The sequence below is a fragment of the Myotis davidii genome, unplaced genomic scaffold (assembly GCF_000327345.1).
Source record: "Myotis davidii unplaced genomic scaffold, ASM32734v1 scaffold32, whole genome shotgun sequence".
Taxonomy (NCBI): Eukaryota; Metazoa; Chordata; class Mammalia; order Chiroptera; family Vespertilionidae; genus Myotis; species Myotis davidii.
The window spans coordinates 3,027,963-3,041,737 of record NW_006286587.1 but is presented as its reverse complement, the minus strand read 5'-3'; the positions used below and the strand labels follow the sequence as shown (position 1 = coordinate 3,041,737).

General features: G+C 37.5%; 1 protein-coding gene across 1 annotated transcript in view; it reads left to right on the top strand.

Moving 5' to 3' along the window:
* The window catches only part of GPCPD1 (glycerophosphocholine phosphodiesterase 1), a 48,910-nt gene that overhangs the window by 6,430 nt on the left and 28,705 nt on the right, over nt 1–13,775 (top strand). The window contains exons 3-5 of the mRNA XM_015560222.1: nt 1,119–1,203; nt 7,967–8,042; nt 10,003–10,044. Of these exons, the coding sequence (XP_015415708.1) occupies nt 1,119–1,203; nt 7,967–8,042; nt 10,003–10,044 (203 nt within the window). The remainder of the gene's footprint in view (nt 1–1,118; nt 1,204–7,966; nt 8,043–10,002; nt 10,045–13,775) is intronic.

Here is a 13,775-nt window from a genome sequence, read left to right as displayed (position 1 = left end):
GTTGCAGCTTCAGCTCCAAGGCCGGCTGGCTGAAAGCAGGTTTCTGGGGTTTGTTTAGCTTCTATAATTGAAACAGTTGCATTTCGGAGCTGTTGCTTTCAGGCTCAGGGCCGGGCTGCGGCAGGCAGGAGGGGAACCTTGGCTTCCTCTATCACCGGGGCAACCAAGCCTCATGTTCGCTTCAGCTGTGTGGCTGCTGGCCGCCATCTTGGTTGGCAGTTAATTTGCATATCACCCTGATTAGCCCATGGGAAGCGTAGCGGAGGCATGGTTAATTACCATGTTTGTCTATTATTGTATAGGATATTTAAATGCCATTTAACAAAGAAAAGTCAACCAAAAAAATGAGTTCGCATGTCACCTCTGACACGCGTGTCATAGGTTCGCCATCACTGTCCTAGGTGATACTGACCATCCTTGGAGCCACACTTCGGATACCGCTGGTCTGTGGTTTGAAGCTAATAACCACTTCTAATCATGAATTGTAGTGAATTTTAGAATAGCATAGTTCAAAGGAGGACATTGGGTTGAAACAGGTAAGATACAAATACTGATTGCTTGGCTAGGAGAATAGCCAGAGTCTGGGCAGGACAGTTAGAACAAGGGACAATTGGGAACATGAGTTGCTGGCCTTGGCCCCAAAGCCTCTTAGCAGCTATGTAACATATCTAGCTAGGAAAGCCTGACTCTAGTTTCCACCTCTGCACTACTTGCTTTTTCTGTTTAATACTTCTCCTGGCTCTTTGTATGGCTGGTTTCTTCCCATCATTTAGGTCTCAGCTATGACAGTTCTTCCTCATTGAGACTTCCCATCCAAAAGCCTCTTCCAGCACTTCCTGTCACATCAGAAAGTGCAAATAGCTCTTAAAGTGTATGTTGCCTGGTTGTTTACCCACACAAGAAAGCAATCTTCTTGAAAATGGGGCTCTTTCTGCCTCATTCATCAATGTGTTTCCAGTGCTTGGTACAGATTAGGCCTGGAGTAAATTTTGTGCAGGAATAAATAAGTGGTTTGGATCACAGACCTTATTTGAGGGGTTTTATGAATTATGAAATCTTTATGCATTTTAGTTTGGTATTGATGTAGCTGTTTTCATTTTTTTTTTTTTCCCTCACAGCATGTTTTGGAAAGCAACCATTGTACTCAGTAGAGGAGAATCAGTTCAGTATCGCTACTTCAAAGGGAGCTTTTTAGAACCAAAGGTATGTTTTCTTCACCTAGTTTCCAGTTTCTTTAGCAAACTTCTTTCAAAAGCAACTAATTTAACTTTGGAAACATTAAAAGTAAAACGAGTTTGTATTGATCAAATAAAGAAAATAGAACTCTAGATTAATAACATTTTAGTACAAAAAGCAAGGAAGTAGCCACTTCAGAGACAGCTGATGTCTGTAATGGAATTTTTAAAAGACTAATAGTAAGTATGTTGCAGTATTGGTATCATGATATAGGTTTTAATGATAAATAAATATTTTTGATAGGTAGGTATGCATTTTCTGTAACTTTTGTAAACTAATTAGTAACCAGTTACAAGGTTTTTCTTTTTGTCTTGTTTTTTAATCGTGAAGTGGTATAAGTACATTTAGAGGAGTATATAGCCAGCTTTTAGTGAATAATTATTTTTAAAAATTATTTCACAGCAGCTGTCTCTTAGTGGCTGCATTGTTTAACTTCTTTAAAAACTGAAGTAATTTCTCTTAGATTTTTTCAACAATGGTGTTGACAGACCAGGATCTTTCCTGAATTCCTTTGGAGTCTATCGAATATAAATCTGCTTGCTCAAAATGATTTATTATTTGGGGAGTGTTTTTGTATTTAGAAAAAAAAGTTGATTCTTTCCCTCTTTTTAAAAGATACTCATTTGCTGAAAGGATTCTTTTCCTTCAGAGTTTTACCTTTGAGCACACTTGGGCTGCATGTGAACAAGGGCTTAGGCAGGAGCCTAGGACACAAAAAATGGATTAGAACTTTTAAGAAAATTTCTTCCCCTTTAGGATCATTGAATACTTGTAACATATGAAAAATGCAAGCAGCCACTGTTACCTCATTCTCTTAGCCACCATTATAAAAAAAGAAAACTGACAAACCCACTTCTGCTGTCTTTTGCACCTATTACGTTTATTCCAAGAATATATTGTAAATACTCAGTAATTAAACTTAAATTACATTATGGTTAATCATTTTGTTGGCTTATCTTGACAATAGTCTCACTTTATGACTTAAAAAAAGAACATTTCTTAGTATAGGGATTATGCGTCATGGCATAATTCTTCAGTACATATTGAACAATTATGCATAGACACATAGATCCACAGCACTCATGATGTTGAAAGCTTATTTGTGGATCCTGGTATGTGAAATTTGTAACATGTGAAATCAACTAAATTTTACTTAAAGGGGCATTTGGACCAGAAAAATCATAATGAATCTTTTGGGCATAGTTTTCTAAAGTAAGACTGTTGTCAACACAGGTTAAAATAAGCCAATCTACAGTATTTCCCCTCTTCATTGAAAATGTAACCAAAAGCAGCAAATCAGTCCAAAATGCCTTTGAAAAAATTGGCAAGAAGTCTGCTTACAGTAAGAAACAAGTTTTTCCCCTTGTAATACTTGCAAAAGTTTACAGTATGTGTTGGTGAGTGTGTTTCTTTAAGTAGGTGCTCTGTATCGTGTACACATGTACCGTGTGATGCAGGGGCTGCCATGGTAAGTATGTTTTTCATGGAATAGAGTAAATACCTACATAAAATCCCATGCATATGGCTAGAGGGTTTTCCCCCCCCATATGCAAACTTAAAGGGACACTTTTTTTGTAAGTTGGTGGCGCTTTTTAAATGAAACTTACTTTTTAGTAAAAGGTAATTATGAAACTGTCTCAATTGTGCATTGTCAACTGATAAAACTAATGTGCAAGGAATCTTAAAATCATGCAATGATGTAAATTATTGGAATATATATGTTATAAATATAAAGAATAATAGGAAACCAAAGTAATTATGAAAGCATTAAAAAGCTGAAATGGGTAATAAGATTAATTTTACTGGTCAGAGTTTTAGAAGGTGATCTAAAGCAGTTGTAGAGCCTAAGCTAAAAACCTTGTGATCTTGTCACTTGACCTTTAGACTTTAGCTTCCTCATCTTTTAAATGAAGAGTTTGAACTATAAATTTCTTAGGTCCATTGCTACTATTTTATTGTAAATAATGTGTAAAATTTTACCATTCATATTCTCTTATATTTTGCTCCTTCTGGCATATTCCTTTTAGTTTAGAAGTTGAGTCTGGCAGTCCTTTTTCTCTTAATTTTTCATAGCTACGTGTTCTCTTATACTTTGTAGAATTAGAATAAGGTTAATATGTTGAATTTTAAGATAATTTTATTGGTGACAAATCAAAATACTAAGTTATGTAAACATAGAACTCAAAGGTAGTAGATATTCCTGGAATGAAAACATTGGTATGAGCCTGCATAGTCCATTAATTTCACATTCTCACCGAAGTAATTTTTGAGTTAACATGCAATTTAAACATTTCTTTAACCCATGTCCACCCCTTCTTTCTTGTGGCTAGAATTAGGGTAGTTACCTCATACAGAAGTGTTAGCCAATTTTTAATTATATTGTCTTTGAACTGCTTCCTTCATCTCAGTGTATGTAGCTCTTTATTTTGCAGTAACATTCTGTTTCCAATTTTTATAGGTATTAACATTCACTTATAATTAGATTCATTATAAACTTTTATTTTATTCTTAATTTCTCTTGATTTTCATTTAGAATAGCCCAGGGTTATTTTGGCTTCTTTTTACAATGGTTTCTTTTTTTATTAAATATATTTTTATTGATTTTTAAAAAATATATTTTTATTGATTTAACAGTCATCCAGAGGGAGAGAGAAACATCAGTGATGAGAGAGAGAATCATTGATCGGCTGCCTCCTGTACGCCCCCCGACTGGGGATCGAGCCCACAACCTGGGCATGTGCCCTTGACCAGAATCAAACCTGGGACCCTTCAGTCTGAAGGCTGATGCTCTATCCACTGAGTCAAACCAATCAGGGCTGTTTTTATTGATTTTTTATTGATTTTTATTTTTTTAGAGAGAGGAAAGGAGAAGGATAGAGAACTAGAAAAACATCAATGATCAGCTGCCTCCTGCACCCCTCCTATAGGGGGGTATCAAGCCTGCGCCCTGGGCATGGGTCAACCCCTGGCATGGGTCATTGCTCAACCAGAGCTACACTGGCTGGGCTGTTTTGTAGTTTTAAGTGTATATATCTTACACATTTGAATTAAATATATTCCTAAATATTTTTATTTTATTTTTTGATGCTATTGTAAATGGATGGTGTTCTTTTAATTGCAATTTAACTATTTATTGCCAGTGGTTTATTAAATATAATGAAATTCTAAATGCTAAATACCCTCAGCTATTAACTTCATATTTGAACCATCGTATAGAGATATCTATCCACCTACCTTTGCTGTACTCCTTCCTAGGTGACCATTTTCCTTAATGGTCTTATTAAAAATAGTGATGCTTAAGTAACTATGGTCTGGCCTCAGACAGCATGAATAAAAATTCTTCAGAGATCCTTTTACATGCACATTTTCCCCAGAATAGTGAAGAAAACAATTAGTAAAATATTAAAAGTGCACATTTACATTTTTCATGATAGTTAGAAGCAGTGCTATTATATGAGTATTTGATAATTTGTTTGGTGGTTTGTTAAAACAAAAATTTCAGTCTACATATTGGATAATATTTTAAATTTCAGTGCTTGATGTAGCTGAGTTATGTCAATAATTGTTTGAGAAGCAATCAGTAAGACACGTGTGTGTATGTGGAAACATAGTTTTGGGGTGTCTTTTTTTGTTGTTTTTTGTTTTTTTGTTGTCGTTGTTAGTATGCATGCTTGAAAACATTCTAGCAATCATCTGATTTAATATATACTAAATTGTAAAATAACTCCACCAGAACTGCTAATGGAATACTGTCCTGGACTGATACTGTTCCTTTTTTTCTCCAAAGATACACCTTCCACTTAACTCCAAAATGCTTAAAATTGTGACAGCCTTTTACAGAATGGAGCTGTTCTTTTATTTATTATATTTTTATTGATTTCAGAGAGGGAGAGCTGTTCTTTTTTTCTAAGATCTTGATTGTTTTTCATGGAATAGAGCCTTAAAAAGGAATGCATGTTTTGGAGTCACTATTGAGATTTTTAATATGTCAATGCTCAGGTTTTTAAAAAAAAAATTTAAAAGAACTTCAGTAAGCTAAAATTTAAACTTCTAAAGTTTAATAAATTAGTTAATCAACAGGACTATTCTTATGTGCATGGTAAAGTTCCCCTGACAAATCAATTAAAACAAAGACGTCTTTTTTTCCCTCTACCCACTTTATTTTTATGGATTTCAGAGAGGAAGGGAAAGGGAGAGAGAGAGATAGAAACGTCAATGATGAGAGAGAATCATTGGTCAGCTGCTCCTGCACACCCCAAATTGGGGTTTGAGCCTGCAACCTGGGCATGTGCCCTTGACCGGAATCGAACCTAGGACCTTTCAGTCCTCAGGCCAATGCTCTCCACTGAGCCAAACCAGCTAGGGCTCCTCTACCCACTTTTTAATCTTTGCTGAGACTTAATATATTCATGGCACCCTTTAAGTTACCTTTGATTAGTAACTTCTATAAGAATGTAAACCCATACCCTCTTTTAGTGAATAAGATTTTTTTTTCCTTTGGGTAGGGTATGTTGGAAACATGGGAAGAATAGGTTAGTTTTTTCTGGTTGCTTATTATTGCTAAGAAACATGATTCCTATTTTTATGTACGCAATTTGCATCTCTTGAAGATTAGAAAGTTTGATGTTTAAAAAAACTGGAACACTGTAACAGGAGAAAAATATAGTAAAAAAAAAAAATCTAGGAAATGTAGGATTAAATGCATCTCCTTTTAGTTTTTAAGAAAGTTAAATTCGTACTTTAAGATGAGCAGTTTTCACATTTACCTTTTTAAAAACATCTACCCAGTCTACCAATTCATAAGTAAACTTTATAACAAGAAAGTATTTGTCAAGAGAAAATGAGCATTTTTCGTATTATCCTAGGATAAGTGATTTGAATGAGGATCTAGTGCTATTTTAGTTTTCAAATTCCAAAAGTTTGCAAGTTTAAAAAAGATTTTTAAACTTTATTTTTTAAAAATATCTTTTATTGTTTATTTTTTATTATTATTTAAAAATATTTTTATTGATTTCAGAGAGGAAGGGAGAGGGAGAGATAGAAACATCAATGATGAGAGGAGATGATCATTGGTTGGTTGCTTCCTGCATGCCCCCTACTGGGGATTGAACCTGCAACCCTGGCATGTGCCCTTGACCAGAATCAAACCTGGGAGTCTTCAGTCTGCAGGCCGATGCTCTATCCACTGAACCAAACAGTCTAGGGCAAAAATACATTTTTATTGATTTCGGAGAGGGAGAGCGAAACATCAAAGATGAGAGAGAATCATTGATTGACTGCCTCCTGCACACCACCTACTGGGAATCGAGTTTGCATCCTGGGCATGTGCCCTAACTGGGAACCAGACAGTGACTTCCTGGTTCATAGGTCGATGCTCAACTACTGAGCCATACCAGCCAGGTTCTCTGGTTATTTTAAGTGGCAGAATTATCCCTTGTGTTTAATTACATAATGTGCCTAATCTGTTACTTATTTGTTATCACTTGGCGACTTTTAAAAATATCAATATTGAAATCCTATAACGTGTTATAGGAGAGTATTTAATGACATCTAAAGATGTATTATATATAGAGAGAAGCTTACATGTTTTAGGCTTTTTAATAGTATGTTTAGATATGCCTAGAAAAGGGCTTGAGGATTATGTATGAAAATGTTGACAACAATTAACCCTAAGTGGTGTGATAATGGGTGACTTTTTTTTTTTCCTTTTTGCATCCCTGTATTTTACAGCATTTTTTCAGAAGACATGAAGGTTACAGTCAAAATTTGCTTTTAAAATATGTATTTTTGAGGGTTTCATTTTGACACATAAGTTTAATTAGTCATTTAAAAGGTAATTAAAGGATAATTAGGAAGCATTTAATATTTCAGTCTCTTATATGTCGGAAATCTTTGTTGGTAGGTTCATTCTTGTTTTAAAAATTGTGTAGATGTTATTGACATAAAGTTTTATTTTCTTAGTAAAAGAATTTGATAATAGGGAACAATATTAAGAGTTATCACACTATGAATTTAGAAACTCAAAGGCATAAAAAAGTAAAACTGGATGTTAGTTTCACTTTTATCAAATTTGTTCTTCAAATTTACCCGTGTGTGTCTCCTTTCTTTTAGGGTTTCCTGTGCTCTTTAGAAACATTGGTTACTGTGATAGGAGAAATCTGATGTTCTTCCTGTTATCTACTTACTATTCTTAAATGTATATAGTAAAGAACTGTATTATGTCCTCACATTTCTTGAGTAACTTGTGATAGTTGATCTTTAAGTACTTGTTTCTACTATTCCTATGGTCATAGAGTTTAGGCTTTATCCAAACACCTCAAGAGTTACTTAAGATGAGATACTTTACCCAGTAACACACCCCATTGACTAGCTGATATACCAAACATAAACTATATTTATGGTTAACTTTAACTTAGAACAGAATATCAGTTAAAAATTAAAATTTCTTTGAAAAAAATCGAGTATTGTAGGCAGATTTAAGAATGAGTTTTATGTACCAGTTCATCCCGTTTTTCTTTGTTTACTCTCTCATCCCCATTTTCTTCCAGCACTCATCATGATTTATGACCTAGTACATTCCTGATTAGGGGCGTATAATATTGATAATTAAGAGGATGAATTTTTTTGGTTTCATATGTAGTATTAATTTAGGCCACAAACATCTAATGGAGTCATGGGTAGAATATAAGATATAAGAAATTATTGCAGACATTTAACTTTTAAATTGCAGACTATCGGTGGTCCATGTCAAGTCATAGTTCACAAGTGGGAGACTCATCTACAACCACGATCAATAACCCCTTTAGGTATGGGCATTAACTGCATCTGTTTGAGGCATATGCATAAGTTACTAATATGCTGCACAATGGCTTAGTGGGATTTAATAAATTTTTATTCTGAAGTTTAAGGTCAATTTTCACTTAGCATATCATGAATCTTACTTTCAAAACTAAATAGTTGTTAATTGCCTTTCTCTATAAACTATTAGAAATGCTTAATTATTTTTATTTTGAAGGGTTAAATTAATTTATTGTAGACTTTTTATTTGGAGTAGTGACAAAGTTTACAAAGTAACATTCTTTCCTGAGCATCCATGGCTTTATTGGTTACTTGCTCAGATAATTTAGAGAGTTTTCTTTTTCTTTTAGAGAAAGAGGGAAGGAGAAAGAAAAGGAAAGAGAGAAATTGAGTTATTGTTCCACTTATTTATGCATTCATTGGTTGATTCTTGTACCTGCCCTGACTAGGGATCAAACCCGAAACCTTGGGATATCAAGATGATGCTCTGACCAACTGAGCTACCCAGCCAGGGCAAAAACAAAGATTCTTACATTTTTAACTTTAGTGAGAATAGAGCAAGTTATTCAATTTATTCTGTGTTTTTTTTAAATAGTAAATACTTGAATAAATTTGTATGAACAAATTCAAATTTCTTGGTTGTAGCAGACATATTTTCCTCCCTATTTACTTAAGAACCTTGCTGGCTATGTTAAAATGGATATTCAGATCAATTTATAAAAAACATTATTCCGTTTTCTTATTATACCTAAAAAGGCATTTCTCTTCATACAAGTATTTTTTAATTTCCTTTTCCATACTAAGATTAAAACTTGAAGTTTATTTCACATACATTAAATTATCGATTCATCTTTAAATTGACTCATTGCTGAGAAATGCATCTTTCAGTGTCTAAGGAAAATTAGAATGTAAAGATAATAATTGGCTTTCTAGTTACCAGCTTAGAAGGTAGTGAGAGATTCTGCTTTACCCTATAGTAGACAGGTTTTGTTTAAACAGCTATCTCATTCCATCCTCTTTATTGAATTTTCTTTTTATATGTTTTAATACATTTTTGATATTGTATTTAGGATTTTTCTGATAGCATATTTCAGAATTATAATAGTTCTATACTGAGGTTGGAAATTAGGTATGAGTAGTTTAAAATAATTTGCATTTTGAAGCATCTTGCAGTTAAATATATTTTATTATTGTGAAAAGTGGGATGATTATGTTTCTGATCTTTTAAAAAGAAATTTATATCTGAAAAATAGACGCTCTAAACTTAAGAGCTCCATGAAATCTGTCAGAGAATCTTCCTTGGGAACTATCACATTAATTTTGACAAATATTTCAGACCTATGTGTAAAGTAAACAGGAAAGGAAAGAGCAGGGAATTAGTATGTTATTCATAAGGTGGGGCTTAGTAGCTTATCTATTTAGTTGAAACTTCTGTTAGAAGGGCATGTGCTAGAACTTACTCTTTTGATAGTTCCTCACAGCTCTGAGTATACAGGTAAGTTTACGCTGTTTGTAAAGCTTTTAGTTGGCTATTGAGAATAATGGAGACTTGAGGAGAATTACATTTTAGATTAGTTCAGAAAATGCATTACATAAGAATAAGCATTTTAATTGTGCCAAGACCTATGGTTTGAAAAATGAACCAGGAGATACTGTTGTCCAGTAATCTGTCAGGCTCACAAATTGTGGGTGAAGTTTGTCCCAGTGCCTCTAGAGCACCATCTGAGGAGTCCTCTTTCTCTTCCTTGTAACATCTGAATAATCACTGAGTATGTAAGAACTGATTGTTTGATAGCCTTCTTAAAAGGGAATTCTTTATTGAGGGCTACAATAAATATGCTTATTCACTTTGGGCTGCTTTAAAATTTTAGATTTCATATTTTTAAAAATGCTTAAGGTGGGTAATCTCTCAGTTGTCCGTATACATTGTGAATTTTAACTAGGTTTTCTATTTTCCTTCAATTCTAGAAAGTGAAATTATTATTGACGATGGACAATTTGGAATCCACAGTAAGTGAGACTGAGCTTAAAAAATTTTTACTGATATGGTTGAGATGTTACATAACATTCATTAGAAACAGATATAGGGAAATATGACAGAGTGTGATATTGGAAATAGAGGCTAAATCTAAGAAACAAATGCCATTCTCTTAAATAATAGTTTCCACTACAGGTGGGGCAAAAGGTTTACAGTTGTGAGTACGCGAAACACAGAGTTTATTCTTAAATTATTACTAGAGGCCCGGTGCGCGAACTTCATGCATGGGAGGGGGGTCCCTTGGGGGATGTCCGACTGCCTCTCGCAATCCAGGACCACTGGCGCCTAACTGCTCACCTACTTGCCTGCCTGATTGCCCCTAACTCCTCTCCCTGCCTGCCTGATCGCCCCTAACCACTTCTGCCTGCCTGCCTGGTCGGTCACCCCTAACTGCTCCCCTGCTGGCCTGATCACTCCTAACCGCCTCTGCCTCGCCTTGCACCCGGGACCCAGGATTCCCTCCTCCGGCCGGTCACAGGCACCTGGGACCCAGCCAGCTTCGCCCAGGTGAGCCGCAGCCACAGGGGACCATGGCTGCAGCTACAGGTGCCTGGGACCGCGGAGGGGGGGCTTATCCCTCTCCCAGGCCACAGCCTGGCTGGTCCCCATTCCTCTCTTGCAGGCTCATTTGTGCCTGGCTGGTCTCCATTCCTCTCTTGCGAGCTCATTTGTGCCTTGCTGGTCCCCGTTCCTTTCTTCCCAGTGTTAAGTGTCTGAGCTGTGATGGCGTGAGAGCATGGTGACCATTTGCATATTAGCTCTTCATTCTATAGGATTTATTAACTAGTGTCGTGGTGCACAGATTCGTGCACATTGAAAGGAAATTAATTAGGTTGGGGTAGAGGCCGGAAGCCGGAAGCTGGAGCTGACATGGCATGATCTGGCAGCACTATGACCATCATAGAGCGAGTCAGGGAGCAGTGTCATTGCGTCGGGCTCTGGAGTCGGAGGGGCTGCGCTTCCTGCTCGTTACTGTGGACTCCCTGCTCGCTGCCTATGGCTAGTACATGGTCTTCAGCTAGTACATGGTCTTCGGCTGCATTCTCCTGTTGGAAGTCTTTCAGAAGCTTTCTGCCCACCTGAGGGCCTCCAGGCAGAGGCAGCTGGACAGGGCAGCAGCTGGTGTGGAACCTGATGATATGAGACGACAGGAGGCTTTAGCAACTGTTCGCCTGAAAATGCAGGAAGAATTAAGTGCCCAAGTGGAAAGGCACAAGGAGAAACTATGACAGCTTGAGGAAGAGAAAAGGAGAAGGAAGATTGAAATGTGGGGCTGCATGCAAGAGGGGAAATGCTACAGAGGCCATGCCAGGAAGAAGACAGCCCAGGGGCTTCTACTTCATCCAGCCTCCCCACAAACAGCAAGCAAGCGACAGAAAGAAGCCTCTACGCGTGGGTGGTTATAACCCTTTGTCTGGGGGAGAAGAGGGAGCCTGCACATGGAGACCTGGACATAGAGGCCCATCGTCTGGCAGATGAGGCTAAGAAGCCTTGCCCAGTGTCACTAGCACTTGCCTCTCCAGGGGACCCGGTCAGGGCCGGGCCCAGGGACAATAGCACTGTAAGGCAGTGGAGTAGGCCTCAGTCCCACAGCGGCCACGAACCCGCCTCCCAGATTCAGAGGTCAGCTCCATGAGGAGAAGGAGCCGGGGGTGAGGCCGCGACGATCACAGCCTGGGTTCCTGCCCATTGGCCCAGGGTTTGCAGCGGGAGCAGCTGCTCATCCCAGTCAGCTGAGCGGCACTCCCACTGGGGCAGCGCACTGACCACCAGAGGGCAGTTCCTGCGTTGAGCATCCGCCCCCTGGTGGTCAGGGCACATTATAGTGACTGGTCGACCAGTCGTTCTGGTCGTTCTGCTGTTCAGTCACTGGGCTTTTATTATATAGGATTATTCTATTTTTTTATACAAACTATAAACCTACTTTTGCTCCACCATGTATAATTCTTTTTTTTTAATATATTTTTATTGATTTCAGAGTAAGGGAGAATTAGAAACATCAATGATGAGAGAAAACCATTGATTGGCTGCCTGTTTATGCCTCCCCACCCCCCCATTGGGGATCAAGTGAAACTGGGAATTAAATGCCTTGACTGGGAATCAAACCATGAACTCCTAGTTCATAGATTGATGCTCAACTACTGAGCACAGTGGCTGGGCCCCTGTATAATTCTTATGCTTTAAGTTTTTTGACAGGTGATTTCAGTTAATATGAGTTAGTAATAACATCACTTTTTAACACTACAGACAGTCCTTGGGTTACTTCGGACTCGATGTATGTTGTTTCGTGGTTACGTCACCATCTCCCATTTATTTATTAAAAAAAAAGTTCCATTTTGACGCATGGTGACTATGTAGGTGAGTTCTGACTTACGGCGAAAATCGCGTTACATTGGGCTGTAGGAACAGATCTCCGACATAACCCCAGGACCTGCTGTATTATGTTTGAAAATGATATTAGCAGTTCTAAACATTTAATATATGAAATGTTGCTCTTAAGCTAATTTGTGCATTATGTATGTTTATATGTGCATTTATGGTAAAATCCAGATTAAGCAGAATATTCTAGTAATTCTGACTTAGTCTTTAACATTTAATTAGCACATTAGACATCCTTTTACCTCTGAGTATGTTGAAAATGTTATTCATTTGTATACTTCTGTATACTTCTCAAAGTGTAAACACTTTGAGAATTCAAGTTTTCAGGGACTTGAATTCTTACAATGTGTCAGCATTATGCTAAATTCCATTTTTATTTTATTATTTTTTCCTTAAATGCAGTTGATTGCGCTTTCATTTTTAAATACTTTACTGTGTAAAGGAGTGGGCAGAATGTGTGCTTTTGCTGACTGAACCACAGATAAATTGCTGATAACCAGTTGCTTTCCTATTCAGAACAGGAAGGAACAGGTTTGAATGTTTTGGTTGTGGTTTAATAGGGACATGTGTTTATACACTTCAGAAATCTACATGCTTTGGCAGTGTTTGGATAGGAATTTGGATTTTATTTGAGGTTATTTGTGTTATATCATCAGGTAATCTAAAATACTTGAGTAGCTTTAGTGTTTTATAGTCTTGTCCTCTTTATTTAGAAAAGATGGTATTTATGTTACATGTTTTGGAGAGCTTTTTTAAATATATATATTTTAATATATTTTTATTGATTTCAGAGAGGAAGGGAGAGGGAGAGAGAGATAGAAACATCAATGATGAGAGAGAATCATTGATCGGCTCCCTCTTGCACACCCCCCACTGAGGATGGAGCCCACAACCAGGCATGTGCCCTTGATTGCAGTCTAACCTGGGACCTTTCAGTGTACAGGCTTACACTATCCACTGAGCCAAACCGGCTGAGGCAAGAGCTTTCTTTATATAGGAACTAGGGGCCTGGTGCATGAAATTCGTGCACTGGGGCGGGGGGTATCCCTCAGCCCAGCCTGCCCCCTCTCGCATACTGGGAGCCCTCAGGGAATATCCTAGGGATGGCTTAGGCCCGTTTCCTGCTCCCCTTGGGGATAGGGCCTAAGCTGCAGTCTGGCCTCCCTTTGTGGGAGGTGACCAGGCTGATCAGGGGAAGGTACCAGCCCCATCACCCCGCTGCTGCAGCCACTGCCAGTCACCGCAGCCAGCAAGGTTTTTTCATCAACACAGACTCTAGTCTCTTCACCATAAAAAAATGACAACTTTCTTAGGCATTTTCAAG